We start from the raw sequence: 15598 nt of genomic DNA on the forward strand, positions 1-15598 counted from the left end.
GATTAAAACAAGAATGGTCATCATCCATCGGTATTGTGTCGGTGATTAAGCGCTGGGTGGTGGTATAACTAGCACGAATGTCATGGTAATGTCAACCAATTTTGCCTCTCACTCACAAACATTCTCTCCCAATATGACCATAGTCTCAAATGATCCCTCTTGGTGGCCGGTCATCGAAGCAGTTCGGTTTTCTAGCTATTTTGGAGGTTCGTGGAGAGCAGTCAAATATTAAAACTGACACAATCTAGGATTTTCGTAGTTGTAGGCTTTGTTGTAGTGACGTATGACTGGGGTGAGCGTGATACTATTAAGGGAGTGCTGATATCTTACAAGTATTTTCAGCCCTTACGTTTGGACAAGAGGTATGTCGATGCTATGACTGAAACAGCCATCTCGCTAACAATGTTTTTATAGGTCGAATTGTTCTGGGTGAGTAGAGTCTCATGTCAAGGGAACACACATGAAAGTACACTCGATTACAGAGGCAACGTTGGTCTCTGATGACGTTTCTGTATCTCGGCGTATGTATCTTGTTTGTCGTGATTGCCATGCTGTGCTGACTTGAAAGTATCCTAGGTGCGCTACCTCGGAATCTTATTTGCGTATGTTCCGAAGGCTAAACAGTCGATGTCGTGCTGATCATTTATCTCTAATACTCAGCCTGATGATACTTTGTGTGTCTTCTCATTATTCACTGTCTTTGTTTCTTCTGACAAACAGCATACAGACAGTCTCCCGACCATCTCGCTGACAGATACAGTGAGTCTTCTGTACACATGCCACTATTCTCCTCCGATTAACCGCGTTGCCCTGTAGCAGTGGGTGCATTTGTTTACTAACTTGCTGGTTCACTAATGACCGCCACGCTATACTGCCACAGATGTAAGTCTGTTCGGAGTGTGTGCTACCCGAGGCTGGTTACTGACTGCATTCATCAGGCCGTATTATGTACCTCGTACATAATTGGACGAATGTTTTGGTATTTGTGATGCTGTGGGGTGAGCTCGGCATTTGCGAGACCTCAGTGATACTGACTTGACTGAAACATGTTGCAAGTCATCATTATCACTCGGTTGCATGCCATGTATCAAGGATCCAGAAAGATCCTGATATTTCTCATTGCCACCTTCCTGGCTATCAAGATTTTCAGCGTATTGGTCGCCATAATGATAACGATGCATGCTTCAGGGGGTAAGCTTGATTGTGGATGAAAACAAACGTGCATGGGGCTCATTGATGAATACCAGAGGAATATATTCTCTCCGGTGCTTATATGTGCCAGATAAACTTTCCGGAAGATGTCACACTTCTGATTGTCATTACTTGGATACTCGGAACTGTGTGGGAGGTCCTCGCATTATGTCTCGCAGTTTGGATTGCTGTAAAACGCTTTCATGAGCTGCGACGTTATTCGGCAGGAGGGATTATCGGGGACTGTTTCTCGGTGTTGATCAAAACTCACATGGCATACTTTGCGATGTAAGCTCATATTGTGATCGTGGTTCCCTTTTTCGCTAAAGGATCGGACGTGGTAGTTTTGTTGCTGTTTCTTGCTTCAACCTCGTTTCTAACGTATCTCCAACAATCTTAGCGGTATGTCAATCTTTCCCTTACCTCAGCATGCGACCATGATTCATCATTTTTATAGTACCCATATTCCTTAGGAACTCAGACTCTTACTGGCTTACTTGAGATTTTCGCAGTCGTGCAGGTGTTTGTGCTGGGACCACGCCTGATCCTTGGCATTCGAGAATACCACGCTAAGGTCGTGGCCAACTCCGACGCAGCATCTGGTATGACCTCAGATCGCTTTCCAGGAGCGCGTGCATGTATCGACTAGCAGTAAGCGTGTGACACACGAGAGGTCAATAGTCGTCTGGTGCTCTGTAGGAAGCAGGGAAGTTTGTGTCGCAGTTTTGTCTCCACTCCAAGCCTCGTTGCAGTATTTATGTATCATGATTAAAATATTTGATGTAGATGTCGATGAGACATGTGTAGTGGGTCTGGGCAATATTTCCGTCGTAGTATTTATTCGAATCATTTGCCATATACTATGTCCTGGCATTTACAATGCTTCGACCAATATCCTAGATTTTCCTACTGTGTCAGCGCAGGAAAGCTGTGTGCTGAATCGAAAGGTTGAGGAACGGAAGATGCTCTTAGGCAAACCGATCTGCATTTATTACCAATGAATTACACTTGTCTTGTGTCCCGGGCTCATTCTGGTCTATCATGATGCTAAGCTGCAGACAAAGAGTTACACCTGCTCCTACTCGTCTTCACAAGACTCGCCCGTCCAAGCAGACTCCTTCCCCCATGCATTCCCGTCTTTGCTCGTGTCCCACAGAAGATCAACGCCAGAGTCTGAAGAATACAGACCACTTCCCCAGTCGAATCCCGGGTCGTCATCAGAACGATATCCTTCCGATTGCAGGACTTCCTCAAACAAATCATCCGCCGGTTCTTCTGGAGCCCACTCTGATGTCCTCTTCTTCTTCCCAGGCCTGCCTCCGACTAGCAACACCCGCCAATCTCCCCTTCTCTGGCCCTTGCTTCTTTGGAGATCAAACTTCGCACTTGTCTCGATAGCCTCGATAAGAACTTCGAACCACCCGCCACACATCGCTCCGATCTCCTCTATAAACCAGATTTCCTCTAATCGCAGCTCACCCTCGTCCCATTCTTCGAACTTGTCCGATACAGCCTTGGCGATCTCCTCGGCTGACCCTCGTTTTCCTGCGCGAACATGCGCATCGTAGTGGTGTGTTTTCAATAGACGATGGTTTTGTTGGTTTTTTGACCTTTCTTTCATCTGGGTGCTCTTTTCGTCACGTATCGTAGTCCAAGCTTCGCCTTCAAGACGTTTAAAGGCAGCAACCTGGCTTGCACCTCCTAGCTCTTCATCCCGGCCCCACTTATCTTTCTCCTGTGCACGGCCAATAGTCGTCGTATCCACATCGTATCCCCATTCCTGCGCGATGCCTGCGCACCACTCCTGGAACTCTTCGACGGTCCATTCGAATTTGTGGTCGTGGTGCCTGAACACCCTGTCTGTGCGTTTCGTAGGATCGGGGAAGCCAGTGGCGGTGTTCGTCAAGCCAGGTGGGCTGAAACGCGCGTTAAACCCATAAGATGGGGTTGTGACGAGAAGCAAGCGAGGGTGGTACACGCCCAAGATCATGGGCGCGAAATCGGTGAGAATTGCTTCTGGGAGGTGTTCAACTCTTGAGGTGAATGTCTTAGAGGAAAAAAAACGATGATAGCACAGAATAGAATAGACATACACCTCTGTTGCGACGATACATTCTGCATTGACAAAGTGTGGGTTGAAGATCTCGAGCCCGCCGTGCCAAATGTTTACTCCGAGTGGTTCCCATCGCGTGTATGATGCGTTTGCGGCAGCGGGGGAAGTACCTTCGATCGCGGATGCAAGTGCGTGAGATGAGATATCGAGGCCGGTGATGCGCGTCGGGTGGAGGTCGAGATCACCTGGTTCGGGTGTGGTTGAAGTCGCATCGCTAGGATATGCCAATACGCCAGGGTCGGGAGGGGGAAGACAAAGTGCAGGTTGGCAGAGAACTGCGAGTAGCTGACCCTCCCCGCACCCGATGTCTACGATCTTGGTAGGAGATGAGATTGATTACTCGACGATTCGAGAGTGACGACTGACTGACCTCGGTGACCTGCTCGCGGCGAAGAATGTCTAGCACCCATATTCTTCTCTGAAGATAGAGCGGAGGGAAAAAGGTCACTCTTAGCTCTGCTTCCCCACTCATTGATGAGGGCTGCTTTCTAGTGTTTCTCGACTTGAAGGGTTGTTATCGCTATCTGATTGGCATGAGAAGTCCTAGTCCATCAATCAGGCGCACAAAGCCCTTATATAGATAGCATCATGAAGACCCTGGAATTGCGTTCTGGACTTGAACCGTGAAACAAGGATTTCTTGTACGGTCCGGGTTTGAGGTTATTGTGTTGACTAGACACGTGGTGGTCATCATGGTTAGTCTCGACGACAGCCAATGGCCGATAGCCCTTGTATAGTCCGACTCGGACTACCGAAGCCGACCCCGAATAGCCTAAGCCAAGGTTATCTAATCCACTTACATCATGAATCATTCCTTATCCATGCTATCAAGGCCCCAAGGCAGCCGCCGCAGAACGAGATCCGAGATGATAATAACCGAGTTCATACCGGTCACTCACCCGAGACTCCTGCTCGTTGTTTTCGGCGATGAGCTCTAGCACATTTAGTCATCGCTTTACATCGCTTGCGCCAGGGGCCGGGGTGTAGCCGAGTCGGCAAAATCTCCCTGGTAAGCACATTTCCTATCAAACGCGCACTCGATGACAAGAAACGGAACGTGGGGGAACAGAAGCCCTCGCGGTGGCAACGGAACTATCAGGAAAGTTCAAGCTAAGCAAGCCTAGTAGCATCCTACTGATGTAGGTCAAGTATTCCAGTAAGTACTTGCTATACCTTCCCCGGATAAATGTTGTAGACGTTTATGCGATGGTCGGGACTCGTTTTGGCTAGGACACGCAACATGTCTCATTTCATGACAACTACGGCCGAGCATCAAGCTTGAAGCACCAATGAGACAGTGACATGAATTCGAGTATAAACCTCCCATCGACATTGCGTTCTGGTACTCCCCTTCCTCGTACCTTTGTTTCAGATTTATTCTCTCTCTCGAGTACTTACTACCCGTTGCCGCAACATTAAGTTCCATTGCAATCGTCTCCGAAACTGTACCGATGCATATATAACAAGGTTGTATGACTAGTACTACATATAGCTACATCGTCTTCATAACAGGCCGTGCGCGTGATTCATAAAAGGGCGTCAGGGATCTGCTTACCGGTAGGTACAGTGCACAATTAGTATAGTTTTTTTTCGCAGAACCAAGAATGGCAACATCCCATGGGGAAGCACAGCCACCTGTCTCATGAATCCCGAACTGGCCGTAACAGCAAATTCAGCTTTGCGATGGTTTTAAATTCAACTCTCATCATCTGGTACGAACTACTAAATTCGCCAAAGTACAAAAGTGTTCTTCCCTAAAGTCCTCACCCTCGTTCAACAACGACTAGAGTCATATGTCGCTTTTAACACCTACTGAGGCACATGCCTTCCAGAAATTCCTTTCGTCACTTGACACTACCGACTTTTCAGCGGCATGGAACATGGAGCTAGAAGTCTCACACGAGCATATGCCTCCAGCGCATGGAAGAGAGGCCTTGGCTCAAGCAACCAAAGACCTTATGTCACTCGATACGGATAAATGGCGCTATCCACTCGCTCGCTCTCCTTCATCTCGCGAGTCTCCGACGGAACTGCCGGTTCACCGTCATTCCCAGTCACAGCCAAACTCTTTGTCATTTCTCTATTCTACTCGTCGAGAACGACGCGTAGACGGTAATGACGCCACCACAGGTCATTCCCAGCTCATGCCCTCCCGCAATCGCCCACACATACCCCCTCTCCAACGAACTGCGGATCCTTTATCAGTCTCCACCAGAACTAGAGCAAAAACGTTTGCTTTCGATAACACATCATCTTCATCATCGAGTCAGTCTCCTATCGACCCGTCTTCCTCAGCTACATCCTTCTCTACGCACCATACCACTCCTGCACCGGTCTTGTCGAATAAACGATCCCCACCACTGGATCACAATGTCTCCAATAAACGGCGGAGACAGTCATCAGTTACATCGCAACAATTTGCGAGTGACGCTGGTAGAGCATCGACGCTCCTATCACCCTCCCAGAAAAAAGCAAATCATATACAATCGGAGCAGAAGCGCAGAGCTAATATAAGAAGGGGTTATGAGGCTTTGTGCGACATCGTCCCGTCTCTACGGGAAGCCATGTTGGCTGAGGCAATGGAAGAAGAAGAAGAAGCAGCGAACGGGAAGAAAGCTGGCAGAAGACGGTGCAAAGGGAAGGCTTCAAACGACGACAGTGAGAAGGTCGACGGCAGGGCCGGTCCAAAAAGCGAACATGTTGTGCTGTCAAGGAGTCAGTCCTCAAACCTCATCTCTGCTTTTGATTCGTATTTATTTTAATCCTGCCCTACAGCTATCGATTACATCACAGAGCTTTTGTCACAGCATGATATCTTCAAACAGCGCCTAATGGTAGCGAGAAGTGCCCTCCCCCTTGATCATCCATTACTACAGCGTCACCCCGACGCTCCTCCCCCGCTATGGGAACGTAAATGGACTGGTGGTGAAGCAAAGGATGGTGACGAGGAGGACGAGGAGGATGAATCGTAGCTCAAAATAAACGACACTCGACGCCTCATAGTATTTATAGGTCGAAGTCCGTTGTCTTGCAAGGGTCCAGAGTTGGACGCTTATTATATCAGACTCGCTTCATTATGTATAATATATAACCTGTAATTGGCTGTCTGCAAATGTCTACAGGACCATGCGGAAGCGGAGCATATGTTTGTCTTCATCAGGCGCGCGGTACCTGAACGTGACCTTTCACTCAGACTGCCAGGCACGTCAGAAACGGTTCCGAAATCTCAGCATCTCGAACGAATTTCTGGATTTCCATCCAAAGAAATGGCTGAAGCACAAAGCGGCCCTTCTAATGGTCGCAAACGCAAGTACCGATCAGTGAGTACAATCAACAAACCCTCCGGATCTCGCAGCATGATACCGATAGACTTTCAACAGGACGGGGTATCACCCACCTGGGTAAAGCGAACGATCGAAGGACCAGGAATATGGGCAACATGCGTAAAGGGAAAAGAAAAAGGAACGGTCGGCGAGCTCTACGATCTGTTTGAATCAGTAAAGTCTTTCTCCGTCACAACCAAGCTCTCGCACGCGAACTTATGGTGATGATCCCTGATAGCTAGCTGCTGACATGTGGCCCGTTGAAGGGCATGGCTCCTCTGTTAATGATCGGGATAATGGCTCAGATGCGGATGGGAGTGAAGAAGATGACTTGGAGACGCAGATTGCAAAAGAGGTCGCTGCGCTGAAACGGCCAAAAGTGGAGAAACGGTTTGGTAAGTGATCCCCACTTTGCTGTTCCGAGTCATTTCTTCAGCTGATGGTGCGAGGACCAGCTAATTGCCTGACAAACACACAATGTGGTACGAGCACACGCCTTCTACCTCACACGTATCCTGACTGTTCAATCGACTCAGTAATCTTCATGTCATGTAAACCTCCCGTGGACCCAGTAAAACTTGTGATGAAACACGTAGAAAACGTTCAAATAACAGGGGTCACGAGAACAAAGTAAAAGAAACCATACACCGTATGCGGCTTCTTTGATCGTACTCATTGGGCTTGACAGATACACGCATCGGTTGACACCAGTCTCCGGCACATGCGTTGCGAACATCCCAGAGCTCAACTCCCTATGCCGTCGAACCGTCGCTGCGTACTGTGCCCCAGAGAACAATGAAGGGTCCCCGAGGGCTCGGAAGGTACGCATACAAAACAAATCGACGCTCGCAATCTATTGAATACACAACTCAGTACAAGATTGAGTTGCGCGTGCGCAACCACAATACGCTGACGCGAATGGAGATCATCCAAGAAGTAGCTAAATGCATGCCTTCAAATTATACCGTCGACCTGGACGATCCTGATGTGTTCGTTTTGGTAGAAGTTTTCAAGGTCCGTGCTGCGTTTCGGTTTAGATGCGTTTTTGATATATTTTTTTTGGCAGAGTACCGTTGGCATGAGCATCGTTGAAGATTATTATCGATTTCAAAAATTTAACGTTATGGAGTTGGCGAATGCGCGTAATGAACCGGAAAGATTTGAAAAGGGGGCAGGGCGCGTACAAGATAAGAAGCAGGATGATGATAATGCAGCTGTGTAGGCGATGTCTGCTGCCATATTTCATTGCACAGAAGATAACTATCTAGTAAGGGTATCTAACAGCTGACCGTAATCATGGGACCTGGTGTTCATCCTGGCTCGCTTCATTTATTCTGATTTGTGAGATCCGACCCAACATCCATATTAGGGGAAACGACTTTGATATCAATTTTATCAGGTCGCAAATACAGTTCGGCCACGTCGGACTATAAGATCCTCCAGAGGACCCATCGAATTCGAGGTAGCGATCTTATTCACGCCCTGAGCATAAATTTCAAGTTTGTATTGTCTGGGCCACATTCCAAAAAGTTTTACAAGTCTGGTACTGGGCATGGAAGTAAATTAATCTAGGAAGCAGCATAGAGTACGAAAACGACCGACCATTGCATAGCGACAAATATCCCTTGGAGTGAGAAGCAATATGTGGTATATCAACTCTGTAGGAAGGAAGAATTGGGGCGGAGCGCTGAGGCGGCGCATCGATGTCTTCTAATTGCGAACAAGTCTCGCGATGATAGTCTGTTCGCCACCTAGACACGGGTATGTCATTCATGTCCTCTACGTAAACGAAGGCAAACTTACGATCACCACAATATTTCAATGTTGGTCTGTTCACAAAATGAACATAGTACGGGCCAAATGCATTGCACTCCGATTATGCATGGTATCAACAACACTGCTTCGTCAAAAACAGTGTTTAAATAAAAGCCAGGCCACCACAATGATGCCAACTTCTTTCCTTAAGCTTCTTTCTTGAAGACATCTTACTGAAAACGAGTCCAGCTTAATGTCTTGTGTAGCTAGGCCTAGCTAGAGCTGAAGTTTGTATTCAACGTTTCGATGCTGTATTCCAAAAGGTTTTGCAGGTCTGACCAGAACTCGGTCTAGTCCATGGGAGGAAGCATGAAATAATGGAGAAACAGCTGACTATTGTGCAGCGACAAACGTCCCTTGCAGGAGAAAGTCGGACTGGTGAGCAGAATTCAGGGAAAGTTCAGGGCAGGGCTTTTCAATTTCGTAAATCGCAGTTGAGTGTGTACATAGTGTCATACTTACCGTTTGCCGCGGGAATCCGGCGGGATGCTGTCGACGATGACGGCACACGCCGTATCCTGCAATTTCGTACATCAAATTTTCTGTGCAAGCGAATTTGACCGTCATCTGCAAAGTAAAGCACGAAATTGAAGGGACTGGACTTGCTTTTGATCGGACCGTCGTCTCCCGCCAAGGTCGAGGTCAGGAGCAATTGAAGCACCAGTGCACCACTCATGCAAATACAAACGGTCTGATTCGGCGTTAATGTTAATTTACACAAGACTGGTGGCATGAGGCAGGGTGACTTGTCCATCCTTCGCTATTGAAATTGATTCTAGTGTGTAGAGTCCAACCCGTCCTCCATCTGTACAGGAGAGACAACCTGAATATGAACTGTATCAGGTCGCACCTGTAGTATGGCCACACTGAATCATCATTGTGCTCACAACTAAAAAAAAACATACCGAGGTCAAGACAAGTCTATCCTGTTCCAAAAAAAATTCATGAAAGCCTTGTGTCGAAAATGGAGTCCGGTAGACGGTAGCAGTGTAACGGTGATTCGAAATGATTTCCTCATCAAAGCACGACTGAGCTACCCCACCAGGCTTACGGATGAGAAGGTCTGGTGAGCCGAAATTGTATAGAGTATCCGAATGAGCAATCGCTCGATTATTGAAGTCCCAGATATGGACATAGAAGTGACCCGCGGTGGGAAGTGATTGCAGCCTTTGTCCAGGTTCAGCGGGATGATCTTGAGGGAGAGTATAAGCCATTTTGCTACCGAACACGCTGATTTGGTAGCTTGGGTCATGCGGAAAGCAGCACGTATGCTGGGGTCCCCAGTCGGACCAGGGAATTTTGACATGTGTTTCTGATTGCAGAGCCGTTCCCGAGAAGATCACCGTATCAATGACTAGAATAACGGACAGTTTGCGCGGTCGTGAGATAAGCTCCAAAACGATGATTTGTGACTCTGAAGAGGGCACATAGCCGGGCATAAGATCTGTGCGAGGAGCTGTGCTGCCGAACGATGGGCTGGCATGAACAATCATGAATGGCAAGGATAAATGGTGGCGCTTCGGAAGGAGATACGTAAGTCTGTGCTGCGGTGACCCATCGGAATCCTGTAGTGTGTGCACGGTTATAAAGCTTAAGCCGATGACAATAATCGTCCGTTGGTCGACTACGTGAATTTGATGCTGAAAGCCTTGTTGATAATCCAGCAAAAGATACTGCTTGTACTAAGTGGCAGAATTCTGTAGTACAAAGGCACTCACACTCTTCACGAATCCCTCTCTCCAATTAACGACTTGCATGAACGTGGCAGACGTAGGTCCATAAAATTTGTTCTCTGTGTAATAGAAGACAAATATATGATCACCATAGATCACAGGTTCTCCAATCACATTGACACGGTACACGCCACAGATATCAAAGGTATGTTTGCACTCGAAGGAAGCACAGACAGAATTCGGGTGGAGATGCTGGGATGAAGCTGACCGACATTCCACCCAAAAGGCATGATGATCTTGTTCGACGTTGGTTACAGTGACAGTGACAACACCAGGCAAGGAGACAATAACCACAAGATCTTGCAGGGGGTCCATAGTAAGAAATTCCGGTCGGTGCTGAGAGGACAAGTCATGTATGGCCCACGTACAGGAAAGGTCGGTATTTGCGTTATAGTCCTTGATGAAGAGACCGCCCTGTATCAACATCCACAAGATGCCACACTTCATACCGAATCGTAGCCATGGTAGTGAAGGATGTTCAGGGAAGGTGGAGATCATCACTCGTTCTTCCAGGATGGTGTTCAAATGCAAGCCGGACCGCCACAAAGATGCCAAATTCCTAAGCGAGGACATTCTTCTGGAGACACCGATCAAGTCCAGGGTAGCAGTCTCGGTGAATCCCTGAGCGTAAAGCTCAAGCTTGTATTGAATATGTACAGAATTCTGGATCATATTCCAGAAGGTTTTGCAGGTCTGACATTGGAACCAGAAGTAATAAGTTCATCTACGAAGCAGCGTGAAATAGCGGGAAACAACTGACCATTGCACAGCGACAAATTTCTCTCGGGTCAAGAATTAGTAGGATGTGCCATGTCAACTCTGTAGGAAGCGAGAATAATTCAATCGTCATTGTTGTGGTTTGAGTTGGTTTTGAAGAGTTGCGAAGGCTGACATCCTGTTTTGGCTTGCCGCCGGATGCTGTTCAGAATCCAGATGCGACATGGTGGAACGCCAGTTTCCTTCAAGATCGTTTATCAATTATTCTGTTTAAGCTCATACGACCGTCCACAGAGCAGCCCGACATGGCAGAAGGGCCAGACCCAGTTGATTCAATGCTCGATCTGATGCGTCGTCTTCCGCCTACCAATGTCGAGGAGAACGTGAACGTGCTCATACAGATCTGCCCAGACTATGCAGATGATCTTCTAGGTAGTGTCGACCAGCCTCTGAAGGTTAAGACAGACCGAACCACAGGGAAGGATTATCTTGCATGCGATTACAATAGGGACGGTGATAGTTATCGGTAAGTCTTCTGCTGCGCTTCCGGTGAATGTGTTCAAGGTGACTGCATAAGTCGGGTTTCGTGGAGCGGCAAGGGCTCTAGTCCTATTTCATGCATCCGAGACGATGTTCATCGCATACTAATGCGCTTCTTCAGGTCACCTTGGTCGAATGAATATGACCCTCCCATAGACGATGGTACCGCACCAACGCCGAAGCTTCGCAAGCTTGAGATTGCCGCCAATGAGGCGTTCGATACATATCGCGAATTGTACGTGTCATACATAGATCAGGCTTGCAGTGAATCTTCGCACATGTCTAATGAATCTTGACGATAGGTATTACGAAGGCGGCGTGTCTTCTGTCTATCTTTGGGATCTGGAAGATGGCGGTTTTGCAGGCGTTGTGTTGCTCAAGAAAAGTAGGTAACCGGCTGATACCTGTGTTTTCAACGTTCTAAGATCATGTCTCTAACTCCGTGTACCTTAGCAATGACACCCACAAGCCCTGACGAGCCCTCAGGTTCATGGGATTCGATCCACGTCTTCGAGACCGCAGAACGCGGAAGACAAGCGCACTATAAGCTCACATCTACCGTTATGTTGGAGCTCGTGACGAAACAGAACAATAAGGCTGATGAAACCTCCGGTCTCGGCGAACCCGAAAAAAAGGCTTCCGAGCAAGGATGGAAGTCGTCGGGGGAAATCACTTTAAGTGGAAGCATGACGAGACAGGTAGGCTTCCCCATCTAACCTGATGTGGGCTGTCACACATCTTCACTTCCCGCAGACTGAGCAGGATTGGCCTGTGCATGAATCGACTTCACACATTACGAACACGGGAAAGATGATCGAAGAGATGGAAATGAAAATGAGAAATCTTCTTCAAGAGGCACGAAAATTTCTTTCTTCGGACATTTCAGGACCTGATCATAAGCCCAGGTGTACTTCGGGAAAACACGCGATATTGTTTACGATCTCCGAAGCATGGATGACCTAGAAAAAGCGCGACGACAAAGAGAGTTACAGAAAGAGCTGGTTGGTTTTATCAAGCGTTAGCATACCCCGAGATGTTCTGTAGGAGTAAAGAACATTCATCCGATGTGACGATTTTGCAGTTTGCGCTTAAACAAACGAAGGTTCATATTTAGGGTCAACGTGGGACTAACTGAGCGTCCGCAACGGGGTTCGAATGAATGGTCACCTAATGATCATCAAAGAAGACCCTATCAGCACGCTTGCTGCCTGATCCACCAGGGATAACATACATGAGTCAGTGTGATCTCGGAAAGCGGTCTGTTCTTATTGTTCACGGGGACACGTTCCATGGTGTCAAGTGTAGAGTCTGCACCATCAATAACCCTGCCAAAAATCGTATATTTGTTGTCCAGATGAGGCTGTTTTGCATAGGTAATGAAGAATTGCGACTTGTTCGTGTCGGGGCCGGAGTTCGCCATGGCAACCATACCACGATTGTTGAACTACCAAAAATGATTGGTAAAAATCCATTTGCGCGGGTAAAGATATTCGGTACCTTCAAAGTAGACCGCAGTTCATCCTCGAAGGGTTTTCCCCATATGCTTTGGCCACCTTTTCCTGAGCCAGAAGGGTCGCCCGTTTGGATCATGAACCCTCTGATGTTGCGGTGAAATATGCAATTGTCATAATAATTTGAAGCGCACAGGGCAAGAAAGTTCTAGGACTTGTCAGGCTCGGAGGAGATAACGGAAGCAATTTTATACCTCTGCCGTTTTGGGGACAGCCTCGCAGAATATCTCGATCTGGATTACCCAAAATTTTCGGATGAATCGCAGAGATTTTAGTTGGGCGTATATGGGCGCACCTTGAGCTCGCCGTGGCTTGTGTGGAGCGTTACAGACTATAAGAAAGCTATGAGTAAGTATATCCGTTGATGATGGAGAAGGATGAATTACCATGTGTGACAATGTGACAATGTGATGCGACGGGCTGTGACTATCTTGGTCTTTAATAGTCTCTCGAAGCTATTCTTCGCATAAGTAATATCAACGGCGTTTTGTCTTACTCTGCTCTTGTCTCTGTACCACGATGATACGAACTTCTTCCATTCGCAGTCAAGATGATCCCTTGTCTCTTGCTATACGGCCTCCTCCAGAAGAATCAGACTCAGATCGCCATATTCGGCTGCAGAATGAAGCCGAAGCGCGTCGAATCTCAGAACAGATAGACGAAGAACTCAGGTTTGAGAGGGAAAGGTTGAAAAAATCCAAAAGTGATGTCAAGGTCATTTCAAGTCTTTTTTTTAATATCAGGATTGGGTTGTGGAACTGATCACCATCGTGTACGATAGTTACTTCTCCTCGGCCAAGCTGAATCAGGCAAATCAACACTGCAAAAGCAGTTCCAGCTCATGTACAGCCCTGCGTCTCTTGAAAGCGAGCGCATGTCATGGAGAACCGTCGTATATTTTAATGTCGTGCGATCTATCAAAAAGATCCTTACAACCCTAGAAGCTTGGGACGATATCGATGACGGGAGCGACTCTCAAAGCACTCTCGAGCGTCAAGAACTCGGTGATTACCTTCCCACTCGGGCTTCGAGTTCGGCAACACCCAGTATACACAGTTCACAAATCGGGGTAGCCCTTTCGCCACCGTCGCCTACGTCACCCACTAGTCCAACTGCGTCTAGTCCCCTTCGGGGATCTACTGCGATATCTGATCTCCGGCGACGGCTTTTACCACTCACAAATACTGAACCTCAGCTTGCTGATGGTTTGAGTGGAGGTGTCTCTGTATCAGGGTCCGGCAAAGGCGAAGTTTACGTTCGAAGCGGATGGCAGGCGAGGACCATCCAAAAAGGTCAGAAGCTACTCCGCAGGCAGCCAAAGCCCAGTTCATCCGAGGACGAACTGACAATTGAGCGTCCTGGAACAGCTCTATCAGTTATCGATGCTGACCCTCTTGTGGATGATGTCGCAAGAATGTTGGAACAGTCGAGGGAAGATATCAGGACCTTGTGGGAGAACCAAGTTGTCCGTGCCTTGATGACTAGCCGAAAATTAAAGCTAGATGAGTGGTCAGAGTTGTGAGTATGCGCATATATGCATCTTCCTCTTCTTTAAAAACGGAATTTTGCTCAGTTTCCTGAATGACATCTCACGTATCTCGGCACGGAATTATGTACCGTCCACTGGTGCGCGTTTTCGTCGAGACAATGTCTTTGTGCTCACCGATTCATAGACGATATTCTTCACGCACGCATCCAAACTATGGGTGTTGCTGAGCATATTTTCGACGTTGACATTCACGGCAAGACTGTGACGTGGCATCTCTTTGACGTTGGTGGCGCCAGAGGACAACGTCATTCTTGGGTACCGTACTTTGACGACGCAAACGCCATAATTTTTGTCAGCCCAATCAGTGCTTTTGATCAGGTGAGAGCTTCAGCACCCGCTGTTCGTGGTATCTTCACATACCTCAATGCACCTTCTCAGTACCTCGAGGAAGATCCTCGCACCAACCGTATCGACGACTCGCTGCAACTCTTCACACAAATCTGCTCCAATCAGCTCCTCAAGAAGGTCCATCTAGTCTTATTCTTGAGTGCGTTGTCTCACACTAGCGGTCACACAATGTTTTTTTTTAATACCATCTACCCACCGCAGACAAGACCGATATCCTAAGAAAGAAGCTTGAAAGAGGGTTATCTGTCTCAAAATAGTAAGTTCCCGTGATTCTGGTCCGCAACGCGCTTACGGAGCTGTCCTTAGCATTCTCTCGTATGGCGACCGTCCAAACGAATACGAGTCGGTTGTACAGTACTTCCGTGCCCACTTTCTCCAAGTCCACAGACGAAATAACGAAAACAGACGTGTGCTATACACGCACTTGACAAATGTTGTCGTACGTTATGTTTTCATGCCCGTCCAGCGCTAACACCGACTGATGCCTTGGCGGTCGCTCAGGATACTAAAGCAACCCAAAGCATCATAGGAAACGGTACGTTCTAAAATTATTAACCACCGCTTTTCGGCAACTTATCCATCATGCAGTACGAGACTCTATTTTCCGAGGATACTTGCAATCTGCCGCGCTCGTCTGAGTTTCTCGATGTTACGTTCGATACCCAGCGCATAATGATATTGTCCAACTTTGCCACGACCTGCTATGATTTCTTGTCGAACTGCTTTTTCATACATGATCGCGTCTACTTTGTTTCCGT

The 15598-nt window shown here is 47.6% G+C and overlaps 8 protein-coding genes across 8 annotated transcripts; 5 read left to right on the plus strand and 3 right to left on the minus strand.

The window, feature by feature from the left end:
• Positions 1-133: 133 nt before the first annotated feature.
• Positions 134-2055, plus strand: EDB93DRAFT_1298733 (uncharacterized protein; the record flags this gene model as incomplete). The annotated part of the gene is made up of 13 exons (XM_041454647.1): positions 134-206; positions 260-292; positions 343-362; positions 415-429; positions 483-521; positions 577-602; positions 661-674; positions 721-759; positions 939-998; positions 1057-1191; positions 1248-1479; positions 1536-1593; positions 1649-2055. 13 exons carry the CDS (start codon positions 134-136, stop codon positions 1838-1840), a joined length of 936 nt encoding a protein of 311 aa, XP_041304944.1. The 3' UTR covers positions 1841-2055.
• A 112-nt stretch (positions 2056-2167) lies between these two features.
• EDB93DRAFT_702531 (uncharacterized protein) lies at positions 2168-4088 on the minus strand. The gene is made up of 3 exons (XM_041457155.1): positions 3675-4088; positions 3285-3619; positions 2168-3224 (listed from the first exon to the last, which is right to left on the minus strand). The coding sequence occupies exons 1-3, from the start codon at positions 3774-3776 to the stop codon at positions 2270-2272; spliced, it is 1392 nt and encodes a 463-aa protein (XP_041304945.1). The 5' UTR covers positions 3777-4088; the 3' UTR covers positions 2168-2269.
• Positions 4089-5097: 1009 nt separating this feature from the next.
• On the plus strand, positions 5098-6276 carry EDB93DRAFT_1106146 (uncharacterized protein; the record flags this gene model as incomplete). The annotated part of the gene is made up of 2 exons (XM_041447583.1): positions 5098-6019; positions 6080-6276. The coding sequence occupies 2 exons, from the start codon at positions 5098-5100 to the stop codon at positions 6274-6276; spliced, it is 1119 nt and encodes a 372-aa protein (XP_041304946.1).
• A 294-nt stretch (positions 6277-6570) lies between these two features.
• EDB93DRAFT_1241985 (uncharacterized protein) lies at positions 6571-7849 on the plus strand (the record flags this gene model as incomplete). Its single annotated transcript, XM_041451952.1, has 8 exons — positions 6571-6624; positions 6685-6801; positions 6866-7022; positions 7083-7109; positions 7164-7257; positions 7316-7448; positions 7501-7641; positions 7694-7849. The coding sequence occupies 8 exons, from the start codon at positions 6571-6573 to the stop codon at positions 7847-7849; spliced, it is 879 nt and encodes a 292-aa protein (XP_041304947.1).
• A 1292-nt stretch (positions 7850-9141) lies between these two features.
• EDB93DRAFT_703106 (uncharacterized protein) lies at positions 9142-11442 on the minus strand. Its single transcript, XM_041457159.1, has 3 exons — positions 10936-11442; positions 10161-10868; positions 9142-10115 (listed from the first exon to the last, which is right to left on the minus strand). The coding sequence occupies exons 1-3, from the start codon at positions 11023-11025 to the stop codon at positions 9282-9284; spliced, it is 1632 nt and encodes a 543-aa protein (XP_041304948.1). The 5' UTR covers positions 11026-11442; the 3' UTR covers positions 9142-9281.
• EDB93DRAFT_702937 (F-actin-capping protein subunit beta) lies at positions 10936-12552 on the plus strand. Its single transcript, XM_041457157.1, has 6 exons — positions 10936-11418; positions 11554-11667; positions 11735-11817; positions 11886-12130; positions 12186-12287; positions 12338-12552. The coding sequence occupies exons 1-6, from the start codon at positions 11198-11200 to the stop codon at positions 12452-12454; spliced, it is 882 nt and encodes a 293-aa protein (XP_041304949.1). The 5' UTR covers positions 10936-11197; the 3' UTR covers positions 12455-12552.
• Positions 12349-13558, minus strand: EDB93DRAFT_702996 (cyclophilin-type peptidyl-prolyl cis-trans isomerase). The gene is made up of 6 exons (XM_041457158.1): positions 13330-13558; positions 13239-13274; positions 13138-13176; positions 12930-13091; positions 12664-12876; positions 12349-12599 (listed from the first exon to the last, which is right to left on the minus strand). The coding sequence occupies exons 1-6, from the start codon at positions 13330-13332 to the stop codon at positions 12549-12551; spliced, it is 504 nt and encodes a 167-aa protein (XP_041304950.1). The 5' UTR covers positions 13333-13558; the 3' UTR covers positions 12349-12548.
• EDB93DRAFT_1253103 (guanine nucleotide binding protein, alpha subunit) lies at positions 13463-15478 on the plus strand (the record flags this gene model as incomplete). Its single annotated transcript, XM_041453395.1, has 8 exons — positions 13463-13657; positions 13725-14461; positions 14517-14569; positions 14617-14979; positions 15042-15096; positions 15147-15279; positions 15342-15375; positions 15429-15478. The coding sequence occupies 8 exons, from the start codon at positions 13463-13465 to the stop codon at positions 15476-15478; spliced, it is 1620 nt and encodes a 539-aa protein (XP_041304951.1).
• Positions 15479-15598: the final 120 nt, after the last annotated feature.

Source organism: Suillus bovinus, assembly GCF_016758785.1.
Source record: "Suillus bovinus strain UH-Sbo-P2 chromosome Unknown EDB93scaffold_54, whole genome shotgun sequence".
NCBI classification, from domain to species: domain Eukaryota; kingdom Fungi; phylum Basidiomycota; class Agaricomycetes; order Boletales; family Suillaceae; genus Suillus; species Suillus bovinus.